The following is an 18,090-nucleotide window of genomic DNA, read 5'->3' on the forward strand; positions in this document are numbered from 1 at the left end:
CTTTTATTTGGGAAGGGTGGATTGGAAGAGTGGAGCAGACTGGTGTTAATGGTGGACAGAGAAAGTAAATGAATGGGGTAGAGATGTAAAAGGTATCTACAGTATGACTCCAAATGTTGGCTGAAACCAAATCTGAGACACAATTGACTTCTATTAAAAAGTTTAGTAAAACATTTTAAAAGGTATATAACAAACACAACCAAAACATTTATAGTGTTACTTCGGAGGCTGATACTGGCAGTGTAGAGTGTACAGAACAAATTTGGCACCGATCGGTCAGCGGTTTGGGAGAGGGATATAAACATATCGCCCGCGATAGAAACATATCGCGGGTGAAAAGGAAATGGGAGACAATGTGCTGGGAAACGAGAGAAGGCAGCACACCAGGTGTTGATGGGATTGGTAAGAGAGGAGAGGAACTGTTGCGGATGGAGATGATGAGAGGAGGAAGGAGCAACATGGTGAAGATGGGGGGAAAGGACAAGGTATGGATGGGGAGGGGGCAGGGAAAGAAGTGGATGGGAACAGAGACAGGAGATGAAAGAGTAGAAGACTGGATGAGAGTTGAAAGACACTGAAGGAACCTCTCGGGAATGAAAGAGATACAAGTAGGGGGTTGGGGTTGTTCTCTGACATAGACCCCAGGCCAAAGATCCTCGGCAGAGGAGGCTTGAAGAACATGTAGTACAGGCTTGCTTTTTGTGTATGAGGGCACAGGCAAGGGGAATTATAAATAGGGTTTGGGAGAGTTAGGATACAGACAAGACGTCGCTCCGATTTGAGGTTGACTAAGGCTACGATGGAGGTGTTACATCATCATCCCAATACTCTCTGCTGTCTATAACCTTTTTCTTCTTTTGTAGGTGTACAGTAGTTGGCTAACAAGTTCCTCTACTTGTGTCGGCAGTTCACAGAGTTCAGATAACTTAAAAACCTGAGTCATACACCTGCCATGATATTTCTGGGGTTCAAGCCAGCCTAGCAGAGTGCATAACACTGATGATTTGACACTGAGAGTATAATAATAAATGAAGAGGATTTTACCGTGAGGGAGGAAATGTGCCCTAAATTTGTGGTTTCAGATGTTTGACATTTTATCTGATGTCTTATTAAAGCAATGTGTCACAACAGTTACTGAGCAAGATAGAGTGGCTTTCATTTACCTACACAAAATCCAGATTTAGCCTAACACACTTTCGGAGTAAAAAAATAAACTCCATTTGAAATGTATTTGACTGTACAAAGCCTACATCAACAAAACTGAAAAAAGAGGGGGAAAAAGAGATTTAATGTTGCAGTATAAAGCAGGCATACTGTAGTCAAATGAACGTCAGACTATGTGTTATTGCGACCGAAGGTCGCAGTTTACCATGACAAATGCCATAGCTTTTCTCTATTAATATTTCTATGGTCTATCTATGGGTTTGCTGCTCTGACATCAAAAATCTGATGTCACTGTGTCACTGATGTCACGTATCCGTGTATCTCTGAAGGTCACACACATAATATGGGTATTCCCCAGAATGAATCCCTTTTATGCCCATATATGACGATCCCTGATGTCATCGATATACATCACTGGCCAGATGGCCAAGACATGGCCCATATCTGTGTGGCTGGTTCAGATAGGGATCTCCATGTATGGGCATAAAGGGATTGTATGTTGGGATGTCATGGGAACCACTCTAACAGAATCTCTTTTATGCTCATACATGAAGATCCCTGATGTCATCAATATTAAGTCCATATCTAACTTCATATGGGAATGCCATATCTGTGTGGCTGGTCCAGATAGTGATCTCCATGTATGGGCATAAAAGGGACGTAACATATACAGCGAGGTCGTATGTCGCCCTGAGGCGTCTTACTAGTAATAGCCTATTAGGCTACATTATGACACAGAAACTATACAGATATATACAGATAGAATACAGATAAATAGACATGGGTCAGTCATTCAATATGTGTCTTCAGTCATTCACTATGTGTCTTCACTCTCCACATACACTCCACATAGCACAACACAATCTTTAAGGTCCAGATCAAGGAAGCACAGCAGACTGAACGTGAAATATGACTCATTCAGTAAACACTAAACAGCGGAGGCGTAGATCTATAGTGTTGTTGTATTGCTGAATCCCAACAAGAAGATGTACTCAACTGTGTTTAGCTTGTGTAATAGCTCGGCTTATGTACTTTAACAAGTCAATACTTAACCAGTACAGGCTATGCACAGCTGTTTGTTCATAAAAGAAAGATAATTAAATAGAACACAAATGCATGAGATGATATACTCATGTTGTGAGGCGTTGAGACCATGTACAGTAGATTAACTATTTTCACAACTTTTGCCTTTTTGCCAACTTTTCCCAGCATAGGTTGAACCAATGCTCTACCTGAGGGATGGAACACCAATCTAACAAATAAACAAACAATATCCCCTCATTTGGTGTTTTGATATGGGTGGTGGTCTGGTGGAGAGCGCTGTCTAACATGTTGGTTCTAAATGTCCCACATTGAACCTTAGGGAAGGGTCATTGTGGGAATTGGGGCAATTCCATAAGGGGCCAAACCATGCCAGGAAAATGTGTCCACACAGCATAACAGAGCCACTGGACCTCCTCACTGTCAGTGTCAATCATTCAGACCTTTGCCGTTCCTTTGGTTAATGCCACACATGCACTCACCCGCAGAATGAAGGATAATTCATCTGATCATTTTCTTCCCCCATATCTATGTAGAACAGTGCCTGTTGTTTTTGCACCATCTAACTCTGAAATGCGCATTCGTCTTTGTAATGAGGGGTTTAAGTATTGCAACCGTACTATAACATCTCTATCCATGTAGTTATTGACATACTGTTATTGCAGACGCAGTCTGATCAAGTTTAGTATTGACGTTCTCAGTCATCTGAGGAAGATGCACGAGCATCAGGGCCATCAAATGTGTGCTTTTGACCGTAATGTCCAACCCTACTTACTGATGTCACTTTAGTCAATGTTCCTATACTGAAAGACCTGTCAGCTCCAGCCATCCATGCCACAATAACAAACCCTCTTTCAAAGTCACTTAGATCTTTGACTTTTTCTCCAATCATATTGATCCAAAATGGAGGTCAACTGGGCCTGCTCAGCATGTCACAGAGCATGATAGGATGTTACTTGGGTAATTTTATCATGCAATACACCTGCATGGAAGCAGATGCAAGTGTTATGTTTCTACACTCATGTTATTCAGATTTTTCTATCTATCTATCTTTTTCTATCTAGATTATGGTCAGATTATGGGCAGAGAGAGAGAAAAGAGAGAGATGCATTAGCAGCTGCAGGGGTGTTTGCACATGGTGAGGCACTGATTGGTCTAAAATTAAACCACAACATGGATGGTGGCACCAGAAACGGCATTTCTTTCCCCCACACTCAAATAGAACAGCACAGTACAGTACAGTAGAGTACAGCACAGCACGACAGCACAGTCTTCAGTAACAGAGGCTCTGGTCTCGTTCCACTCTGTAGGACATCAGGAACATCTGTTGTCTCTTAACAGGCCTTGCCTTTATGGTTAAAGGCAGCATGTGCACTTTATGTAATTTATCAGTATAATAAAACAAGAATTTTATAAATTCTTAGCAATGACAGAGTCAGCAGCTTCCAAACATAGATATTAACTTTTATTGGTCTGATGTTGACACTGTACAGTTAATTCAGAAGATAGTGCTTTGTATACTGCTGTATTAAGTGGCAGAATAATTCCACCAATCTCTGTGTTCGAAAATAAAAAGTACAAATACAAATTTCAGCAATTCTAGCTGAACTGGAGCATTGAGTGTGTGGAGAGCAAGCTGGGAAGAAAACATGGCCTGTGGCCTTTGCCAACCCAGATTAAGTAAATGCTGCTATCTTCACTTAACAGCGCTGTGGAATAATTTAAAGACACGAGCCAAGGTCATCCATTATCAAATTTATAGTTCAACTAATAGAAATGACATAAAACAACAATTACAGTATGAGCTTTTTCAATGTTTCCAAAGAAGTTAAATTATTAAGAATGTGACTTTTGAAAAGGCTTAAATTAAAACAACACTGGGATAACTGTGACCCCAGTTGTATCTTGACTGGTGAAAGAGGTTATTGTTTGTCAGGGAAACAACTAATTCCTTTCACCGCGTCAAAATAAAATGGTCACAAGGCCAGTTGTCTGACTGAGCAACAGAAATGACTACAGCAAATGCATGGTTGGTGATGACTTTATAACCTGGCTAGCACACAGCTGCCCTGACTGCACTGTGGGTTTCTGCTAAGAAAGACTGCAGGGCAGGCACTGGAACACAACACACACGTAAGCTGATATGTATGCAGTGGTGGAACAAGTACTCAGTTTTTACTTAAGGAGTGGCTCACCCCCAAAAATAGTTTTTGTCGCATTCCTAAGACATTAGCGACCTTAAGCAACGCTATGGCAACGGCAGATGACAACGGTAACCGGAAATGATCCGCGCTCGATAGATAAAACCTGGCGTCGCCTCAGCCGTCTCTACTACGGCAGTTCAGTGAAAGGGGTGGGAACCCGTCGCCGCAGAGGCTTTGCTTAACCATTTTGACCGCTACAGCGTTTACGTCATAGCAGCCGTAGTCCGCCTGGCGTTGCTAATAATTTGATAGCAATACATTTACCCCCCATTGATTACGGATGGGACCCAAATTCATTCCGGAATCAATGGGGGTAAATTTACTATAAAAAATGTTTTGTCTTGGGAATGCGACAAATACAAAAAAATATTACTGAATTCAAGTCTCCATGGCGTGAGTAACCAATAGGAGAAAAAAAAAACATTTTGGGGGTGAACTACTCCTTTAAGTAAAAGTATCAATTCTGCGATGTAGAAAAACTCTGTTACAAGTCCTGAATTCTAAATTTAATTGAGTAAAAGTAAAAAAATATTGGTATCAAAATGTACTTAAAGTAACAAAGTAGAACCAAAGTAGAAAGTACTCATTATGCAGAATGTCCCATTTCACAAGTTTTCAAATGTATAAAATGTCAAAAGCTTGACGCATTGTGAGCTTGCAGATCGTCTAATTTCAAATGGCCAAAATGTTTATACTGTAGGGCTGAAGTGTGTTTTTGAATAATAATCAAAACCTATAAAGTAACTAGTAAATAAAGTTTTCAAATAAATGTAGAGGAGTAAAAGTACTGTATTTGTCTCAGAGATGTAGTGGAAAGTAAAAAGTAAAGTAAAAAATACCTCAAAATTGTACTTAAGTACATTACTTAAGTTAAAATACCGGTGTATGCATGATCTGTGGTAGCTAGCGTATTTCATGTGATAAGAGTTTTCAAAATGGTAGTTAGTTGCTTGAGACAATATAAATACTCAAATAATAGAAACCATTAATTAAACGTCATTGCCTGAGCTTATCTCAGTGGAAATGGTACAAGAATGCTTTCTGGACAAATTGACATCTTAGCCAGTTCTTACAGTACAGTGGATGGCTTTCTGCTCGGAGTGCGATTAGTTCTGCAACAGCCCTCTATCTCTCTACCACTATCACAAACCAACAAATGCTCACCACAGACACTTTAGAACATTTCAGTCATAGAGTACAGTATTAGCTAACAATACAGTGTTAGGATTTCTTGGTATGTCATCAATAAGCACGCAACTGTACCATCTCACTTAAAGGTTTGGTCTATAATGCATTATAATTGCAGTTATAAAGCATTATAATATACGTACTGTATTATACTTATGATTTCCTAACACTCATTATAAATGTTTATACTAGTACACTATATCATTTATATTGTAGTTATAATGTGCTGTTATGCATTAGGGCACTGAAAACGGTCTCTTCCCCGTTTAAAATTGTTGTATGAATCATTGAATTAAAAATACCTGCTAAAAATACAGTTTGTTCCGTCGGTAAACAGCCTCTGATGACAAACTCACACGCAGAGAATTTGAGAGAGGGGGAAAAAAGCCCCAGATATGACTAACATTCCCCCACGGTGTGATGGAATACACAAGCACCCTGCACTTCCTTGTTTCCCCTGCCTGCAGGTTGTATAGTTGTCCATCACCCCCACTCACCCACCCCCATGTTATTTTTAGAATGGCCCTCTCAACCACTCCAGTAAACGGTAGGGGAGGCAAGTGCTCTGCACCAGAGCCAGAGAGAGAACAGGTGCTATGCAGGAGTACTCGAATACTGCTGTAGACCTAAGGGATGACAAGGCATGATAGGGTGGGACGGAGGGTGCTAACCGCTGCTTTAGATTAGTAGTGTGCAGGGTGTCTAGACAACAATCTGTTTACCCTGTATGTCAGGTGTTGTTAGCACTATATCATGGAAGAGACAGAATCCTGTTATGCTGACATGTCCGTAAGAGGGAGTCAATGTTTGGGATTTATAGGCTAGTCCTGTGTGAAGGTCTGTTCAGCCTGTATGTAAAGTATGCTGCTATTTGTCCACCAGCAGAACAACAATGTAAAACCGTGGTGATTTGGAGTGTCATGAACTCTGTAGCCTGATGGCTAATATCTCCTCAAAATTAATTTTGTTGCAGCTAACAGAACTGCAGAATCTCAGCAGTCTCATTCCCAAGTGCAAACTCATGTATTATGTATTACAAGTATCAAATGTCATTAATACAGTATTAATGTGCTTTAATTCAGGGAGCAGAGAGGAGTTAAGTGGGATTTAACTTTGTGTAAAGTGCGTTGACAGTGCCAGAGATTGTTTGAAACTTTTTTTAAATCCTTTTTGAAATATTTATCTTAAATATTTATAATGGAAGTCAATGGGACTGTTTTAATGCTGAGACACAATTTTATACAATAGTGGGGGTCCCTGGCTGCTTCAGCGCTCTCTCAGCTAGGGGGTGCTTGGGCTGAACAATGTTGAAGACCCCTGTCATGATAGACAACTGACATCATAGAAGTATGAAATCCACACTGGAGCCACGTCCAAGATCAACTTAGGAGCCATGCCATTTATACTGTGTGTGGATCTTAAGATCCACAAAGAAGTTTTTTTTTTAGCTCTCACTATCTAAAGTTGTAAAATTAATTTAAGAAAAAAGATAATAAGAGCAGCATGTCATGCCATGTCAGCGCAATTACTGCACCTATGACAAGCCAAACACAATCCCAATAGTCCCAGCAATTACTATGAATGCCATTAAACAAAATATATATTTTTAAATGAAGAGGGAAGCCACTGTATGATACATATATGCACCCTTTACAGCATTTTATTGGCTTTCAAACACACTCTTGGCAAACGTTGACAACTTTGCTTATTGCTTATTCCAGTATCAAACTCTTTCTCAAACGACAATCATTGCTGCCTGAGTAATAGTTTGATACTTGAAGGCATTAATTAAATAATATTGTATTTTGCATTATACAGTGGCTTCCCTCTTCATTTCTCCTTTATTTTGGATCGCTTGGCTTTTGGGGAAGTACATAAAATAAAATAAATAAATGCTAACAGTGTAGTGCTAGTACAGTATATCAAGAAACCAGCCCTTAAACATATACTATAGGTCTATAACGGAGGTGTACTGCTAGCAGTTCTAGCACTCTTCCCATTGTGATGAATGTACATGGTTCTAGCAGACCTGTCAACTTAAACAGAGGGAACACAGTGACAGCCAGCATCCCTTTGCCAACTCTCTCTCAACACCACCCTATATTACACTGCCAGCCTCCACAGCCCAGCCCACTCTACATACCACCCAGCCACTATAGAAAACCTTGCTGGAGCAGCACTTTGTGTGTGTGTGTGTGTGTGTGTGTGTGTGTGTGTGTGTGTGTGTGTGTGTGTGTGTGTGTGTGTGTGTGTGTGTGTGTGTGTGTGTGTGTGTGTGTGTGTGTGTGTGTGTGTGTGTGTGTGTGTGTGTTGCACTTATTATGTGTAACAGAGTGAATGCATTTGCATGTGCGTGTTTGCGAGCCTAGATTTGCTGTGTCAGGGGAGCACCATGTGTGTTTCAAACAAGAGGCAATCCTCCTGTCACTGATTCGGTATGTCACTAAATATCCCTGATAATAAAGGACACATTCTAAACTTTAAAGTAGAGATGAAATGGAAAAAATGCTCACGCAGAGAGATATCAAAAAACAATCAGGTTTACGACTGCATGTAAAAATAAATGTGACATGCTTATGTAGGCTTGAACTGACTTATTTCACCCAGTAATATCATGATCATCATCACCCATCAATCAATCTTCTTTGTTTGTTACGGCAGTCACTTTTGCCACTTTTCAATGTTAAATCTAGTGTACTCTTGAATGGGGACTTGAATGCTAGTCAGTGGTCTATTAACCCTCCAACACACACACACACACACACACACACACACACACACACACACACACACACACACACACACACACACACACACACACACACACACACACACACACACACAGTTAAAGAGTTATACACTTGCTGTTATCAAAGTGCTCTCAGCATTTGCCAGTGGGAAACTGCCAGAGAAGGTGCCTTCAATGGTTATGCTAACCACAACATACTACAGGCCAAGCTGTCGTGTGCTGTCACTTCCATGAAGAACTAGTTTTAGGTGATTCTGGTGTGACTCCAATTCAGACCTTCCTAATCAAACCTCAGTCCAGGCCTGTTACAGAAACTCCCTCCATTGGCTTTGAGGTTATGTTGCTGTGTGTTTGTCTTGTTAGTCAAGGTCAATGGTTACAGTATTTCATGAAATATGGCCTACAAGCCTAATTTGGCACTCGCTGGATCGATACCGATGACACATACAGTATATGCCGTATGTTTTTATACTGTGGGTCCAGTATTTTAGAGCATTATACAAATAACCACCTGAAATAATTAACTGTCCACACCTTAAAAATGCCTTTTTAGGAGTATTCTCAATGAACAGTGAGCAGGTCATTATAGCTAAATATTTTTGCAATAATACCAGCTCACCGTACAATTATCCCGTTCATTGCACGGCTACTTACGAATGACATCAATAATTTGACACAAAATATTGATTTAAAAATGGGCACAAATAAGCCACAAATATAGATTGTATCAGTTTACAAGCTTCTGCTCCCATAGCAACGAACACAGAGGCAGAACAGCGGTTTGTTACCCAGAAATAAACAGATGGGTGAATGCCATGATTGACCAATCAGAATCAAATACTCAATAAAGTCATGTAATCATTTTCATGCATAATCTCTTAACAAAAAGACAAGCAATACAGCATGCATTACAGTGCCCTGTAGGTGAGATCGCCACGAACATTATAATGCGAGCAGAGCATCTATTTAGCCGTTTACGTCACCTGTTGCTACCCTGGCCCTCTTGCTTCTCTGCAGCAAGCAACACTAACCTCTCAGGTTACAGCTCAAATCAATAGTGAGAGAAGTGATGAGCTCAGCAATAAGAAACACAAACACTGCATTATCAGGTCCTCTCATCGCACCAAAGAAAAAAAGGGTCTCAGTTGAAGACTTAAAATCTTACCTGCAAATGTTGCCAATTGCAGGTATTTACTAGAGACTAAGAGAAACAATGCATTTCTTCTTCTTATTATTCATTAGAAGAAAACGATGCACTTGTAGTTAGAACACTTCCATTTCCGTGATAATAGTTGTAGACAGTATTCTTTCTTAAGTCATAAGGACCATGGTGGTTTAACACAAATACAAGTCTGCAAACTGGCTTACGGGGCTACCTGGTCCTGAAGCTAGTCTCAAGTAGATGTGCCAGCTCTGTTGTCTTCCATGATGTTTTAACCACGTGAACACTAACATCCCTATTCTGGGCATGTCATGATACATGGCGAGCATTGGGTGAAAATAGCATTTACAAGCTTGTAGATCGGCTATTTTCACTATTTGATGTAAAACAAATTATATGGGGTTTAAGTGGTTAACTTGAAGTGAATCTTACTCGTTTTCTTTTTGAATTTTTATCCCACAATGGCTGGCCAGGGGGAGGCATTATAGAGACCAGGAGGATTACTACATATTTTCGTGAGGGTATCTACCCTAGGGGACACAGGGAGAACATGCATACTCCACACAGAAACGCCCCTTCACCACCTAGGGTGTGGGTGCTGATGAGGCGGAGGAGAGAACACGCCCGCAGCATCCCCCGGCGGGAATCAAACCCAGGACCTTCTAGCTGTGAGGCGACAGCACTGAAACTGTGCCACCGTGCCCACAATAAGTGAATCTTACTTCTAATCACAACAATTATTTTGGCCAACTAGTTAACTGAGCTGACACAATCAAACATAGACAGCCTGCTCCCCATTTCCGGGAGCTGGGGGACATAGAGAGCCTGTAAGAAGAGTGGTCCGTTGAAATCAAGGGGTAAAAATGGATGATCCATCTTTATGACTAACTGTACAACAGAGGAGGGATGAGACTTGACAATATGATGAACTCTCACTCTCCCCAGCAACAACATCCCGTTTATTTATCTTGCAAATCTGACAGCTTTAGTGCCAAATCTTTATCTCTTTCAAAAAAGCAAGCTCGGGGCTGATAGGCAAAGAAATTTCCCTCATGAGAAATGTGAAAGATTAGCTTTTTCACGGAAGGTGTTGGTGGTCTGGGGTTGGAGTACAGCACATCTTTAAAGTCACAGCTCACAGCATAGGAGTGCTTCGTCAAACATGCACCACTATTGAGAGAGAGGTGATGATCATTAACCCCCAGAAGGCCGGCAGCCTGTATTTCATTTCAGCATTTATCCTTAACAGACACAAAACAAATAATGCTGCCACTGCAATCAATCAATCTAATCAATGCATGATCACAGCTGGGTTCACATTGGAGGTCACATGAGATATTGTACAAAGCTGTGGATATTTCCTTTGGATTGATTTGTTAAAGCTGGTGTGTAAAAGCTAGATATACATCATTTCCTCAGCTTGTATTCAGAGAGTATATGTAGTAAAGTAACAAAACAAGAGTATCTCAAATTACAAATCTATAAACTAAGGAATAAGTTAACAGCAGCAAAGTACAGGTGGTGTGACATGTTGTTGTTAACACATGGGTTAATTAGCTCTATAATGTACCACAATAGCAATCATTGCAATAGAGGATTTGTTCAATAACAGGGTTCTTCGCCTCTCCAGCTCTCTTTGTCCGCTAATTAGTTTTTCTCATCACTTCCCATTTCACATGTTCATCCTGTATAAAGTATGTGAGTTCTGTATCCTGTATGTGTTTGAGTTCTCTCTCCTGACTGGATAAAATTGACACCTGCATTCACTTAACTCATTGAATGCCCTTTTCAAGATGGCCGCCAAGTACCAGGATGCCACGTTCCTAAATTTCTAGTGCACGGATCAATTTTTAGTGCACGGATCGTGCACGCCCATGCACCATATATGCACCATATGTGTAGTACTTTTTAACAGCTTTCAAACAAAAGAATCCGCTTGGAAATCCGTTCAGGCATTCATGAGATAGAAGCCTTCAAAGTCAGACAAAACAAACACTGCCACCTTCCTAAATTTCTAGTGCACGGATCAATTTTTAGTGCACGGATCGTGCACGCCCATGCCTAGATCATGCACCATATGTGTAGTACTTTTTAACAGCTTTCAAACAAAAAAATCCGCTTGGAAATCCGTTCAGGCATTCATGAGATACAAGCCTTCAAAGTCAGACAAAACAGCCATTTTTGACATTTTGAAAGATGTGTTTGTTATGGGGCTAAACATGCAATTTCGCAATTGCGATCATGCCTAATACATTTGAGGCATTTTTAGAAATTGTTTTATAAAAAAAAAATCTGAAAAAACCCCCCCCCCCCTTTTTTTCTTTTTTTTTTTTTTAATGGCTTCCAACTCGGGAAACTCGGGCTGTGGCAGCCTGGGAGTACTGTAATAACTCGTGAAACTCGTGCCTTGGCAGTCAATGAGTTAAGAGCTGGAGCTCGGAGGGCAAAGACCGGAGAGGATGTAGGAGTTTCAACAATGGCCTAAGTAAATAGCTGGGGGAGATGGGTAAACCTATTACTGAACAACACTATTCTATGACTTTTAACACAAAATATCTTTTACACCATATTTAAAGGAGCTATAGTCAACTTTTTCATTGTAGGGCCGACACTTTGTTTACATCCTAGTCTATAGACTAGAATGTAAACAAAGTGTCGGTCTGACAAAGGCCAAAATGATTATTTTATCATTATTTTACTCTTTTTGTGGTCATTTTTGAATAGAAACACATATATGAAGCTTATTTTTTTATAAAATATTTTCGAAACATTATTTTTTTTTTAGCATCCGTTTTTCAAGAAAAAGTTGACTATAGCTCCTTTAAGCTCTTCTCTACAGCATTCTCTAAGTTCAATCACCATTACTAGCACCTCATTGGCAACTCATTCATCATTAGAAGCCTAAATGTTGATACTTAGAGCAAGGCTGCTCCTTTGTTGTACCACATGTGTATGAGTTCCATTAGTTTATTGTCATGTCATCTTGCCTTCATGATTACTGGTAGCTTCACGTTAGCTTTTATCTATTAGTGTATTTAATACACATTTAATAACACATATACAATTAACTAGTCTTAATACTATTAAGACTAGTTAATTGTATATGTGTTATTCCAGTGGTTCCCAAACTTTTTTGCCCCTGACCCAAAAGTGAAATTAGACATTCACCCGAAACTAGTGAAAATGGACACAATTGGGTGGGTCCCAACCCACTGTTTGGGAAACTGGGTCTTATTCTGTCTCTTTGCAAGTCTACTTGCTTGTTTGTTTGCCGTGTACAGGGACAGCCATGGGCTGAGGTGAATAATGCACTGTAAAGCAACCTCAGTACCACCATAGGCTACCTTCCTCTCTGCTACTTACACTGCTTGGCAATATCAGTGCCATTCTTTGGTTCTTGGCAGGGCCATGGCCTGCAGACTCTGAGGCTGCTCCTGTGGTCCACTTTGGTGCTGAAGAGAGAGAGAGCCACAGCGACTGCTAATGAACCTGACTCCCATCCATGGCGTTTCCAGGGCGCCAGAGCATGCATCTTATTAATCTTTGTCCTAATTAGATCCCGCAATTAACCTGCCTGCCACCGAGCTCTGAGTCCAGCGACTCAGCGTGAGCTAGAAACCTTGTGCACGTCTGGAGTATGGTGAAAATGTGCCCTCAAGATTCTGTGCCTTCACAATTGCAAATCTGTGATAGCTAATTATGTGAAGCATTCAGTGTGTGATATTTTGATGGCTAATGTGATGATAAAGTCTGTTGTCAAAAACGTATATCCACTTCGGCAGATCATTTTTGAATAGGCCCCTCTCTCCGTTTTTAATTAAAAAGCTGTCAAAAAAGGCACTGACTGATCTCATGATGAATTAAGTCTGCAAAATAGAAAGAGGGGGAGGACAAAACATGAAAATGTATAATCTTTATTAACATGGAGATAGACTATACTACCTTTTGTGAGGAGCCTTGAGGCCATACAAATTAACATATAGCCGTCTCACTTTCGTTTATACATGCAATGCTGATCACGTTAAAATAATTTTGTGATGCCCCCATTAGGCCAGTGCGTCCTCAACACAACCTTAAGAGGGCAGATACACTCATTAAAAAATAATGCTTGTAATGCGGTATTATGGGTTGTTATTGCGTAGTAAACATAAACGTTAATCATAATGGAAATAGGAAGTCTGCCCGCTGCTGCCGAGACAGCCTGTAATGGTCATGTGATGTGACGTGACTGTCAGAGACAGAGATATGCGCTTTCATGCCAAGTTGGCTGGCAGTCAGAGTCAGACTGACCATAACAAACTATATAGCACTTGTAGCACTCATAGGCAAGCTACTACTGGGCAGCTACAACTGGTGTCTAAATTAGAAATGTTGTCACGACACATAGTGAACAAACTGCCCAACCAGTGGTGGTAAAGTAACTAAGCACAATTTTGAGGTATTTTTACTTTACTGGAGTATTTCCAATTTTCAGTACTTTTATAGCCTACTCCACTACATCTCAAATATTGTAGACCTACTTTTATTTCACTACATTTGAAAAAAGTTTGATTATCATTACAAAACATATCTTCAGCCCTACTGTATATACATTTATTTTCTGACATTTGAAAATAACGAGTTTTATACATTTGTAAACTTGAAACGGTACATTTTGCACAATGAGTAGGCTACTTTCTACTTTTGGTTTAAGTGTATTTTGATACCAATACTTGTGTACTTTTACTCAAGTAAATTCTGAATTCCAGCTCTTACTTCTTGTAAGAGTATTTCTACATTGCATAATTGATACTTTTACTCAAGTAAAAAGTTTGAGTACTTCCACCACTGGTTGTTAATGCGTAGTAAACCTAAACGTTAATCATAATGGCAATATAGGACATATGCCCGCTGCTGCGGAGACAGCCTGTTATGGTCATGTGACATCACGTGACAGTCAAAGATAAGAGATAATGCTCTTTAATATGCCAAAGTTGACAGTCAGACCGACAGACTAACCATAACAGACTGCATATTACTACAGGCCGGGCTGCTACGCATATAACTTGTGTCCAATTTAGAAATGTCGTCATGACACATTGTGGACAAACTGCCCAACAGACCCCAACTTCTGTCAGTGTCAACTGTCAAGCCCGACTAGGCTATACACTTTTCTTCGTGCGAATGTGCCACGCGCGTGCCGCAAATAGCCGATCTTCAAATAGCCGAAGCTCTCGACGCGCTGCGGCGCAAGGCGTTGTGAGCTTGTAGATCGGCTATGTTCGGCAAACATCATCGTCAAGCCAGGTTGACAGTGCAGACTAGTAGGCACTATAGGCAGTTAGCCTACCCATGTTTCACGCTGCGCACTGACAGACACTGCAGCACGCCACGGAACTTATCGAAAGTACAGTTTCAGTTTGCAGCTTTGCCTTTCAGTTTCACCAGTGGACTGGTGGAATAAGTACTCACATATTTTACTTAAAGTATCAATACTGCAATATAGAAAACTGCATTAGAGTAAAAGTCAGTAATTACATTTTTATTTGAGTAAAAGTATTAAAGTGTTTGTTTGATTGATTGAAGACTTTATTAGAAGTTTGCATAGGAAAAGGTACAGTTTCATGACGGTACAGTTCACTGGTAGGCCTACAAGGTCTACTAAAAGGAGATCCATGAAAAGACTAAGCTTATTTCCACAGGAAACCATTAAAGTATCTCATATAACATTGAATGACAGACGAATAGAACACAGTACTATGCAGTAGATATGTACGTAAAGCAAATGTACTTAAAGCACCAAAAGTAAAAAATGTTTGAAAGTAGCCAAGGTATAGAATAGGGCTAACGTGGTTTATGTATGTTTTATAATAGTATCATTTATATCTGCAAAGTATAGCTAAACGTTTCAAATAAATGTATTGGAGTAAGTACAATATTTGGATCCGAGATGTAGTGGAGTGGACGTAAAAGTATTGGAAATTGGAAATACTCAAGTAAAGTACAAATACCCCCAACATAAGCGCAGAACATAGTTACTTATAGTTATAACTATATGACTATAGTCACTCTGCCTTTCAGTTTCTCCCAACCTGTTTTCACTGAGATGAAGGTGTGGTTGTTGACATGTTGAGCAGATGACCCTTGATTCAACTCGGTCTCGATTTCTTCTGGCTTGACAGCGTTCTCCTGTCCGGTGGCCGCGGACCACAGCCTGGTGGAGACCGCGTCTCTGACAGCTCTAGCGCCGCTCCCCGTTAAGGACCAAATGTAGTCCATGTTACTACTGCAAAACCTATAGCCAAAAACAATCTACCCCTACTATTCTATAATTGTGGGAGCATTGCGCAAAACACACACACACACACGCCCGAACTCGTTAATAATAACCCTCCAACTACTGTAGGGAGAAGAAGTGTCTCTTGACTTCAACGCATTCCAGAACAGGAACTGTTTGAAACACGTCAACAACTGCAAACTTTGTTTTGCCCCTGGTGGCGTCAGGCAGTGCTGTGCGGTCTGTGCAGCGTGAGCTCAGCTCAATTCACTGTTGTGCTGTACTGTACTGTGTAGGGCTACTGTATTAGCGGTGGCCTGTTGCACACAGAAGTGTCAGTGGTGGAAGAAGCTTATATTCAGCTGTTTTAATCAAGTAATAGTAGGGCCATCTTTTAGAAACTTTCAGGCGATTTTCGAATAGAAAACAAAAGTATAAAATAATGTTTGGTTAATGCATGCTGTATTAATTAAAATCTCAATTAATGGGTAACTAAAGCTGTCAAATAATCGTGGTGGAGTGAAATGTAGCCTACAGTATTTGCCAGTTTGCCACTGACATGTAGTAGGCTATAGTAAAATATAAATGATGGAAAAATGGAACCTCAAAACTGAACATAGGCCTACCGTAAGTAGAATATCCTACTGAAATATACTTTGTTACTTTCCACTACTGCAAAGTGTGCAGTACTTTTTTTTTCTTCTTCTTCTTCTTTTTAAACATTTTTCAGGATTCATTTTTAAATTGTGGTGGGCAATCAGAGTGGCAGGGCATGAAAAATGTACTATTTAAAAGGCTGTTAAAAACTGTAACCCCACTCTGCCCACACAATTTACCACCTCTTCAGTCTGTTGCTAGGATATTTAACTGACATCAAGTCTGGGTCTTCATGGCACCCAAGAGAATGACAACCTTTTGACTTCCACAGTAATAACATTCTTATAAATTGAAACCTTTCTTGTTGCAAACCACAGTAGCCTCCTGTGTACATAAGGCATACAAATAACTCATATCCTTATCGTATACCTCAGTAACCCAAGGAAGCTGCAATTCAAAATCCTGTAATATGCCTCAAAGTGGGGTCCCAGGACCCAAAGTGGCCCTTGAGGGATTCCAGAGGGTCTCCAGCAAAATGAGCAACAGTTTTAACTTTTAACACATAAGCCCTAGCCTATATTTCAGCTATTCGAAGATAGCTGACCTATAGTACAAGCTCACAATGCAAAATCCTTTCAATTGGGGGTCTCCTGACAAATATGTATCAATATAGGGGTCCTTGACATGAAAACCACTGTCGGCCTAAATGTTAGCTATAGTCATTCCCTTAAACCTATGTCTATATTGATGCTGTTTATTTACCCATCAATAGGTTATTTAAAGTGTACTTTATTCATTTTAAACATTTGACACGCTTTACATTGTATGACTACTTATAGTACCTGTGTATTATTACCTCCTTGTGTTATACCTCATCTGCATTTACAGCATGATTGTTGACTAAATATGTATCAATCGCATAGAGTATAAAGTACACTTAAGAATTGTGACATAAGTGTTGGCTCATCTTAAGAGGGACAGGCAAATGGCATTACAGTGCATACATACAGTACAGTCAGGAGTTTTAATATCATTTTGGAAGAGTTCAAATGGGAGGGAAAAAATCTAATTCAGAATGATTTCCACAACAGATAGAACGATTTTTTAATTTAAGCAGCTGTTGTGGATTGTCTGTCAACATGATTTGAGAATGCAGCAAGACAGCCATATTCAGTACTGAATGTGCTCCATCTGCTGGTTAAATGTAATAGTGCAGGACTGACTGTCTTCCAGCTAGGAAATCCAACATAGCAGTAACAGCAAAACATGTGATGATGTAAGCCATAACATAACCAAGTCAATGTCAAAATATAAAAGGAAGATAAAGTGTTTAAAAAAGCACAATATGGGAGATTTGATGTCACTGCCTATTTGATTAAGCTCATCACAAAGAGCTACTAAATCGTCCCTCTTATAAGATCCTTATAAAACAATGTCTCCTTAAGACCAAAGCCTATGAGACTGATTGATTGAACTTGATCCTCACAGGCACTGCAAACATTCTCGTCAAGTGGAGTACCCATGATGTATGGGCTCCTGGATGAGGCTGGAGTTGGAGATTTCATTTGGTCCTGTGTTCCTCTGTGACCTTGCACAGGGCCCTGCTGGGACACTTGGCGTCGTGATGGGTCTTATACACTGGCCCACTGCCACTCCCAGGGGCCTTGTTGCTCTGTGCATGATATACTGTGCTGCTGCCCAGCTGCTCAGAGCAGTCATCAAATCATCC

General features: G+C 40.3%; 1 protein-coding gene across 3 annotated transcripts in view; it reads right to left on the minus strand.

Annotated features, from left to right (window-relative positions):
* The window catches only part of oxr1a (oxidation resistance 1a), a 97,516-nt gene extending 81,602 nt beyond the window's left edge, over positions 1–15,914 (minus strand). For all 3 annotated transcript variants that reach the window (XM_080752688.1, XM_080752689.1, XM_080752687.1), the window contains exon 1: positions 15,580–15,914. In XM_080752688.1, coding sequence (XP_080608814.1) covers positions 15,580–15,766 — 187 coding nt within the window. In that variant the 5' untranslated portion in view covers positions 15,767–15,914. The remainder of the gene's footprint in view (positions 1–15,579) is intronic.
* Positions 15,915–18,090: the final 2,176 nt, after the last annotated feature.

Source organism: Nannobrachium achirus, assembly GCF_963921795.1.
Source record: "Nannobrachium achirus genome assembly, chromosome: 2".
Taxonomy (NCBI): domain Eukaryota; kingdom Metazoa; phylum Chordata; class Actinopteri; order Myctophiformes; family Myctophidae; genus Nannobrachium; species Nannobrachium achirus.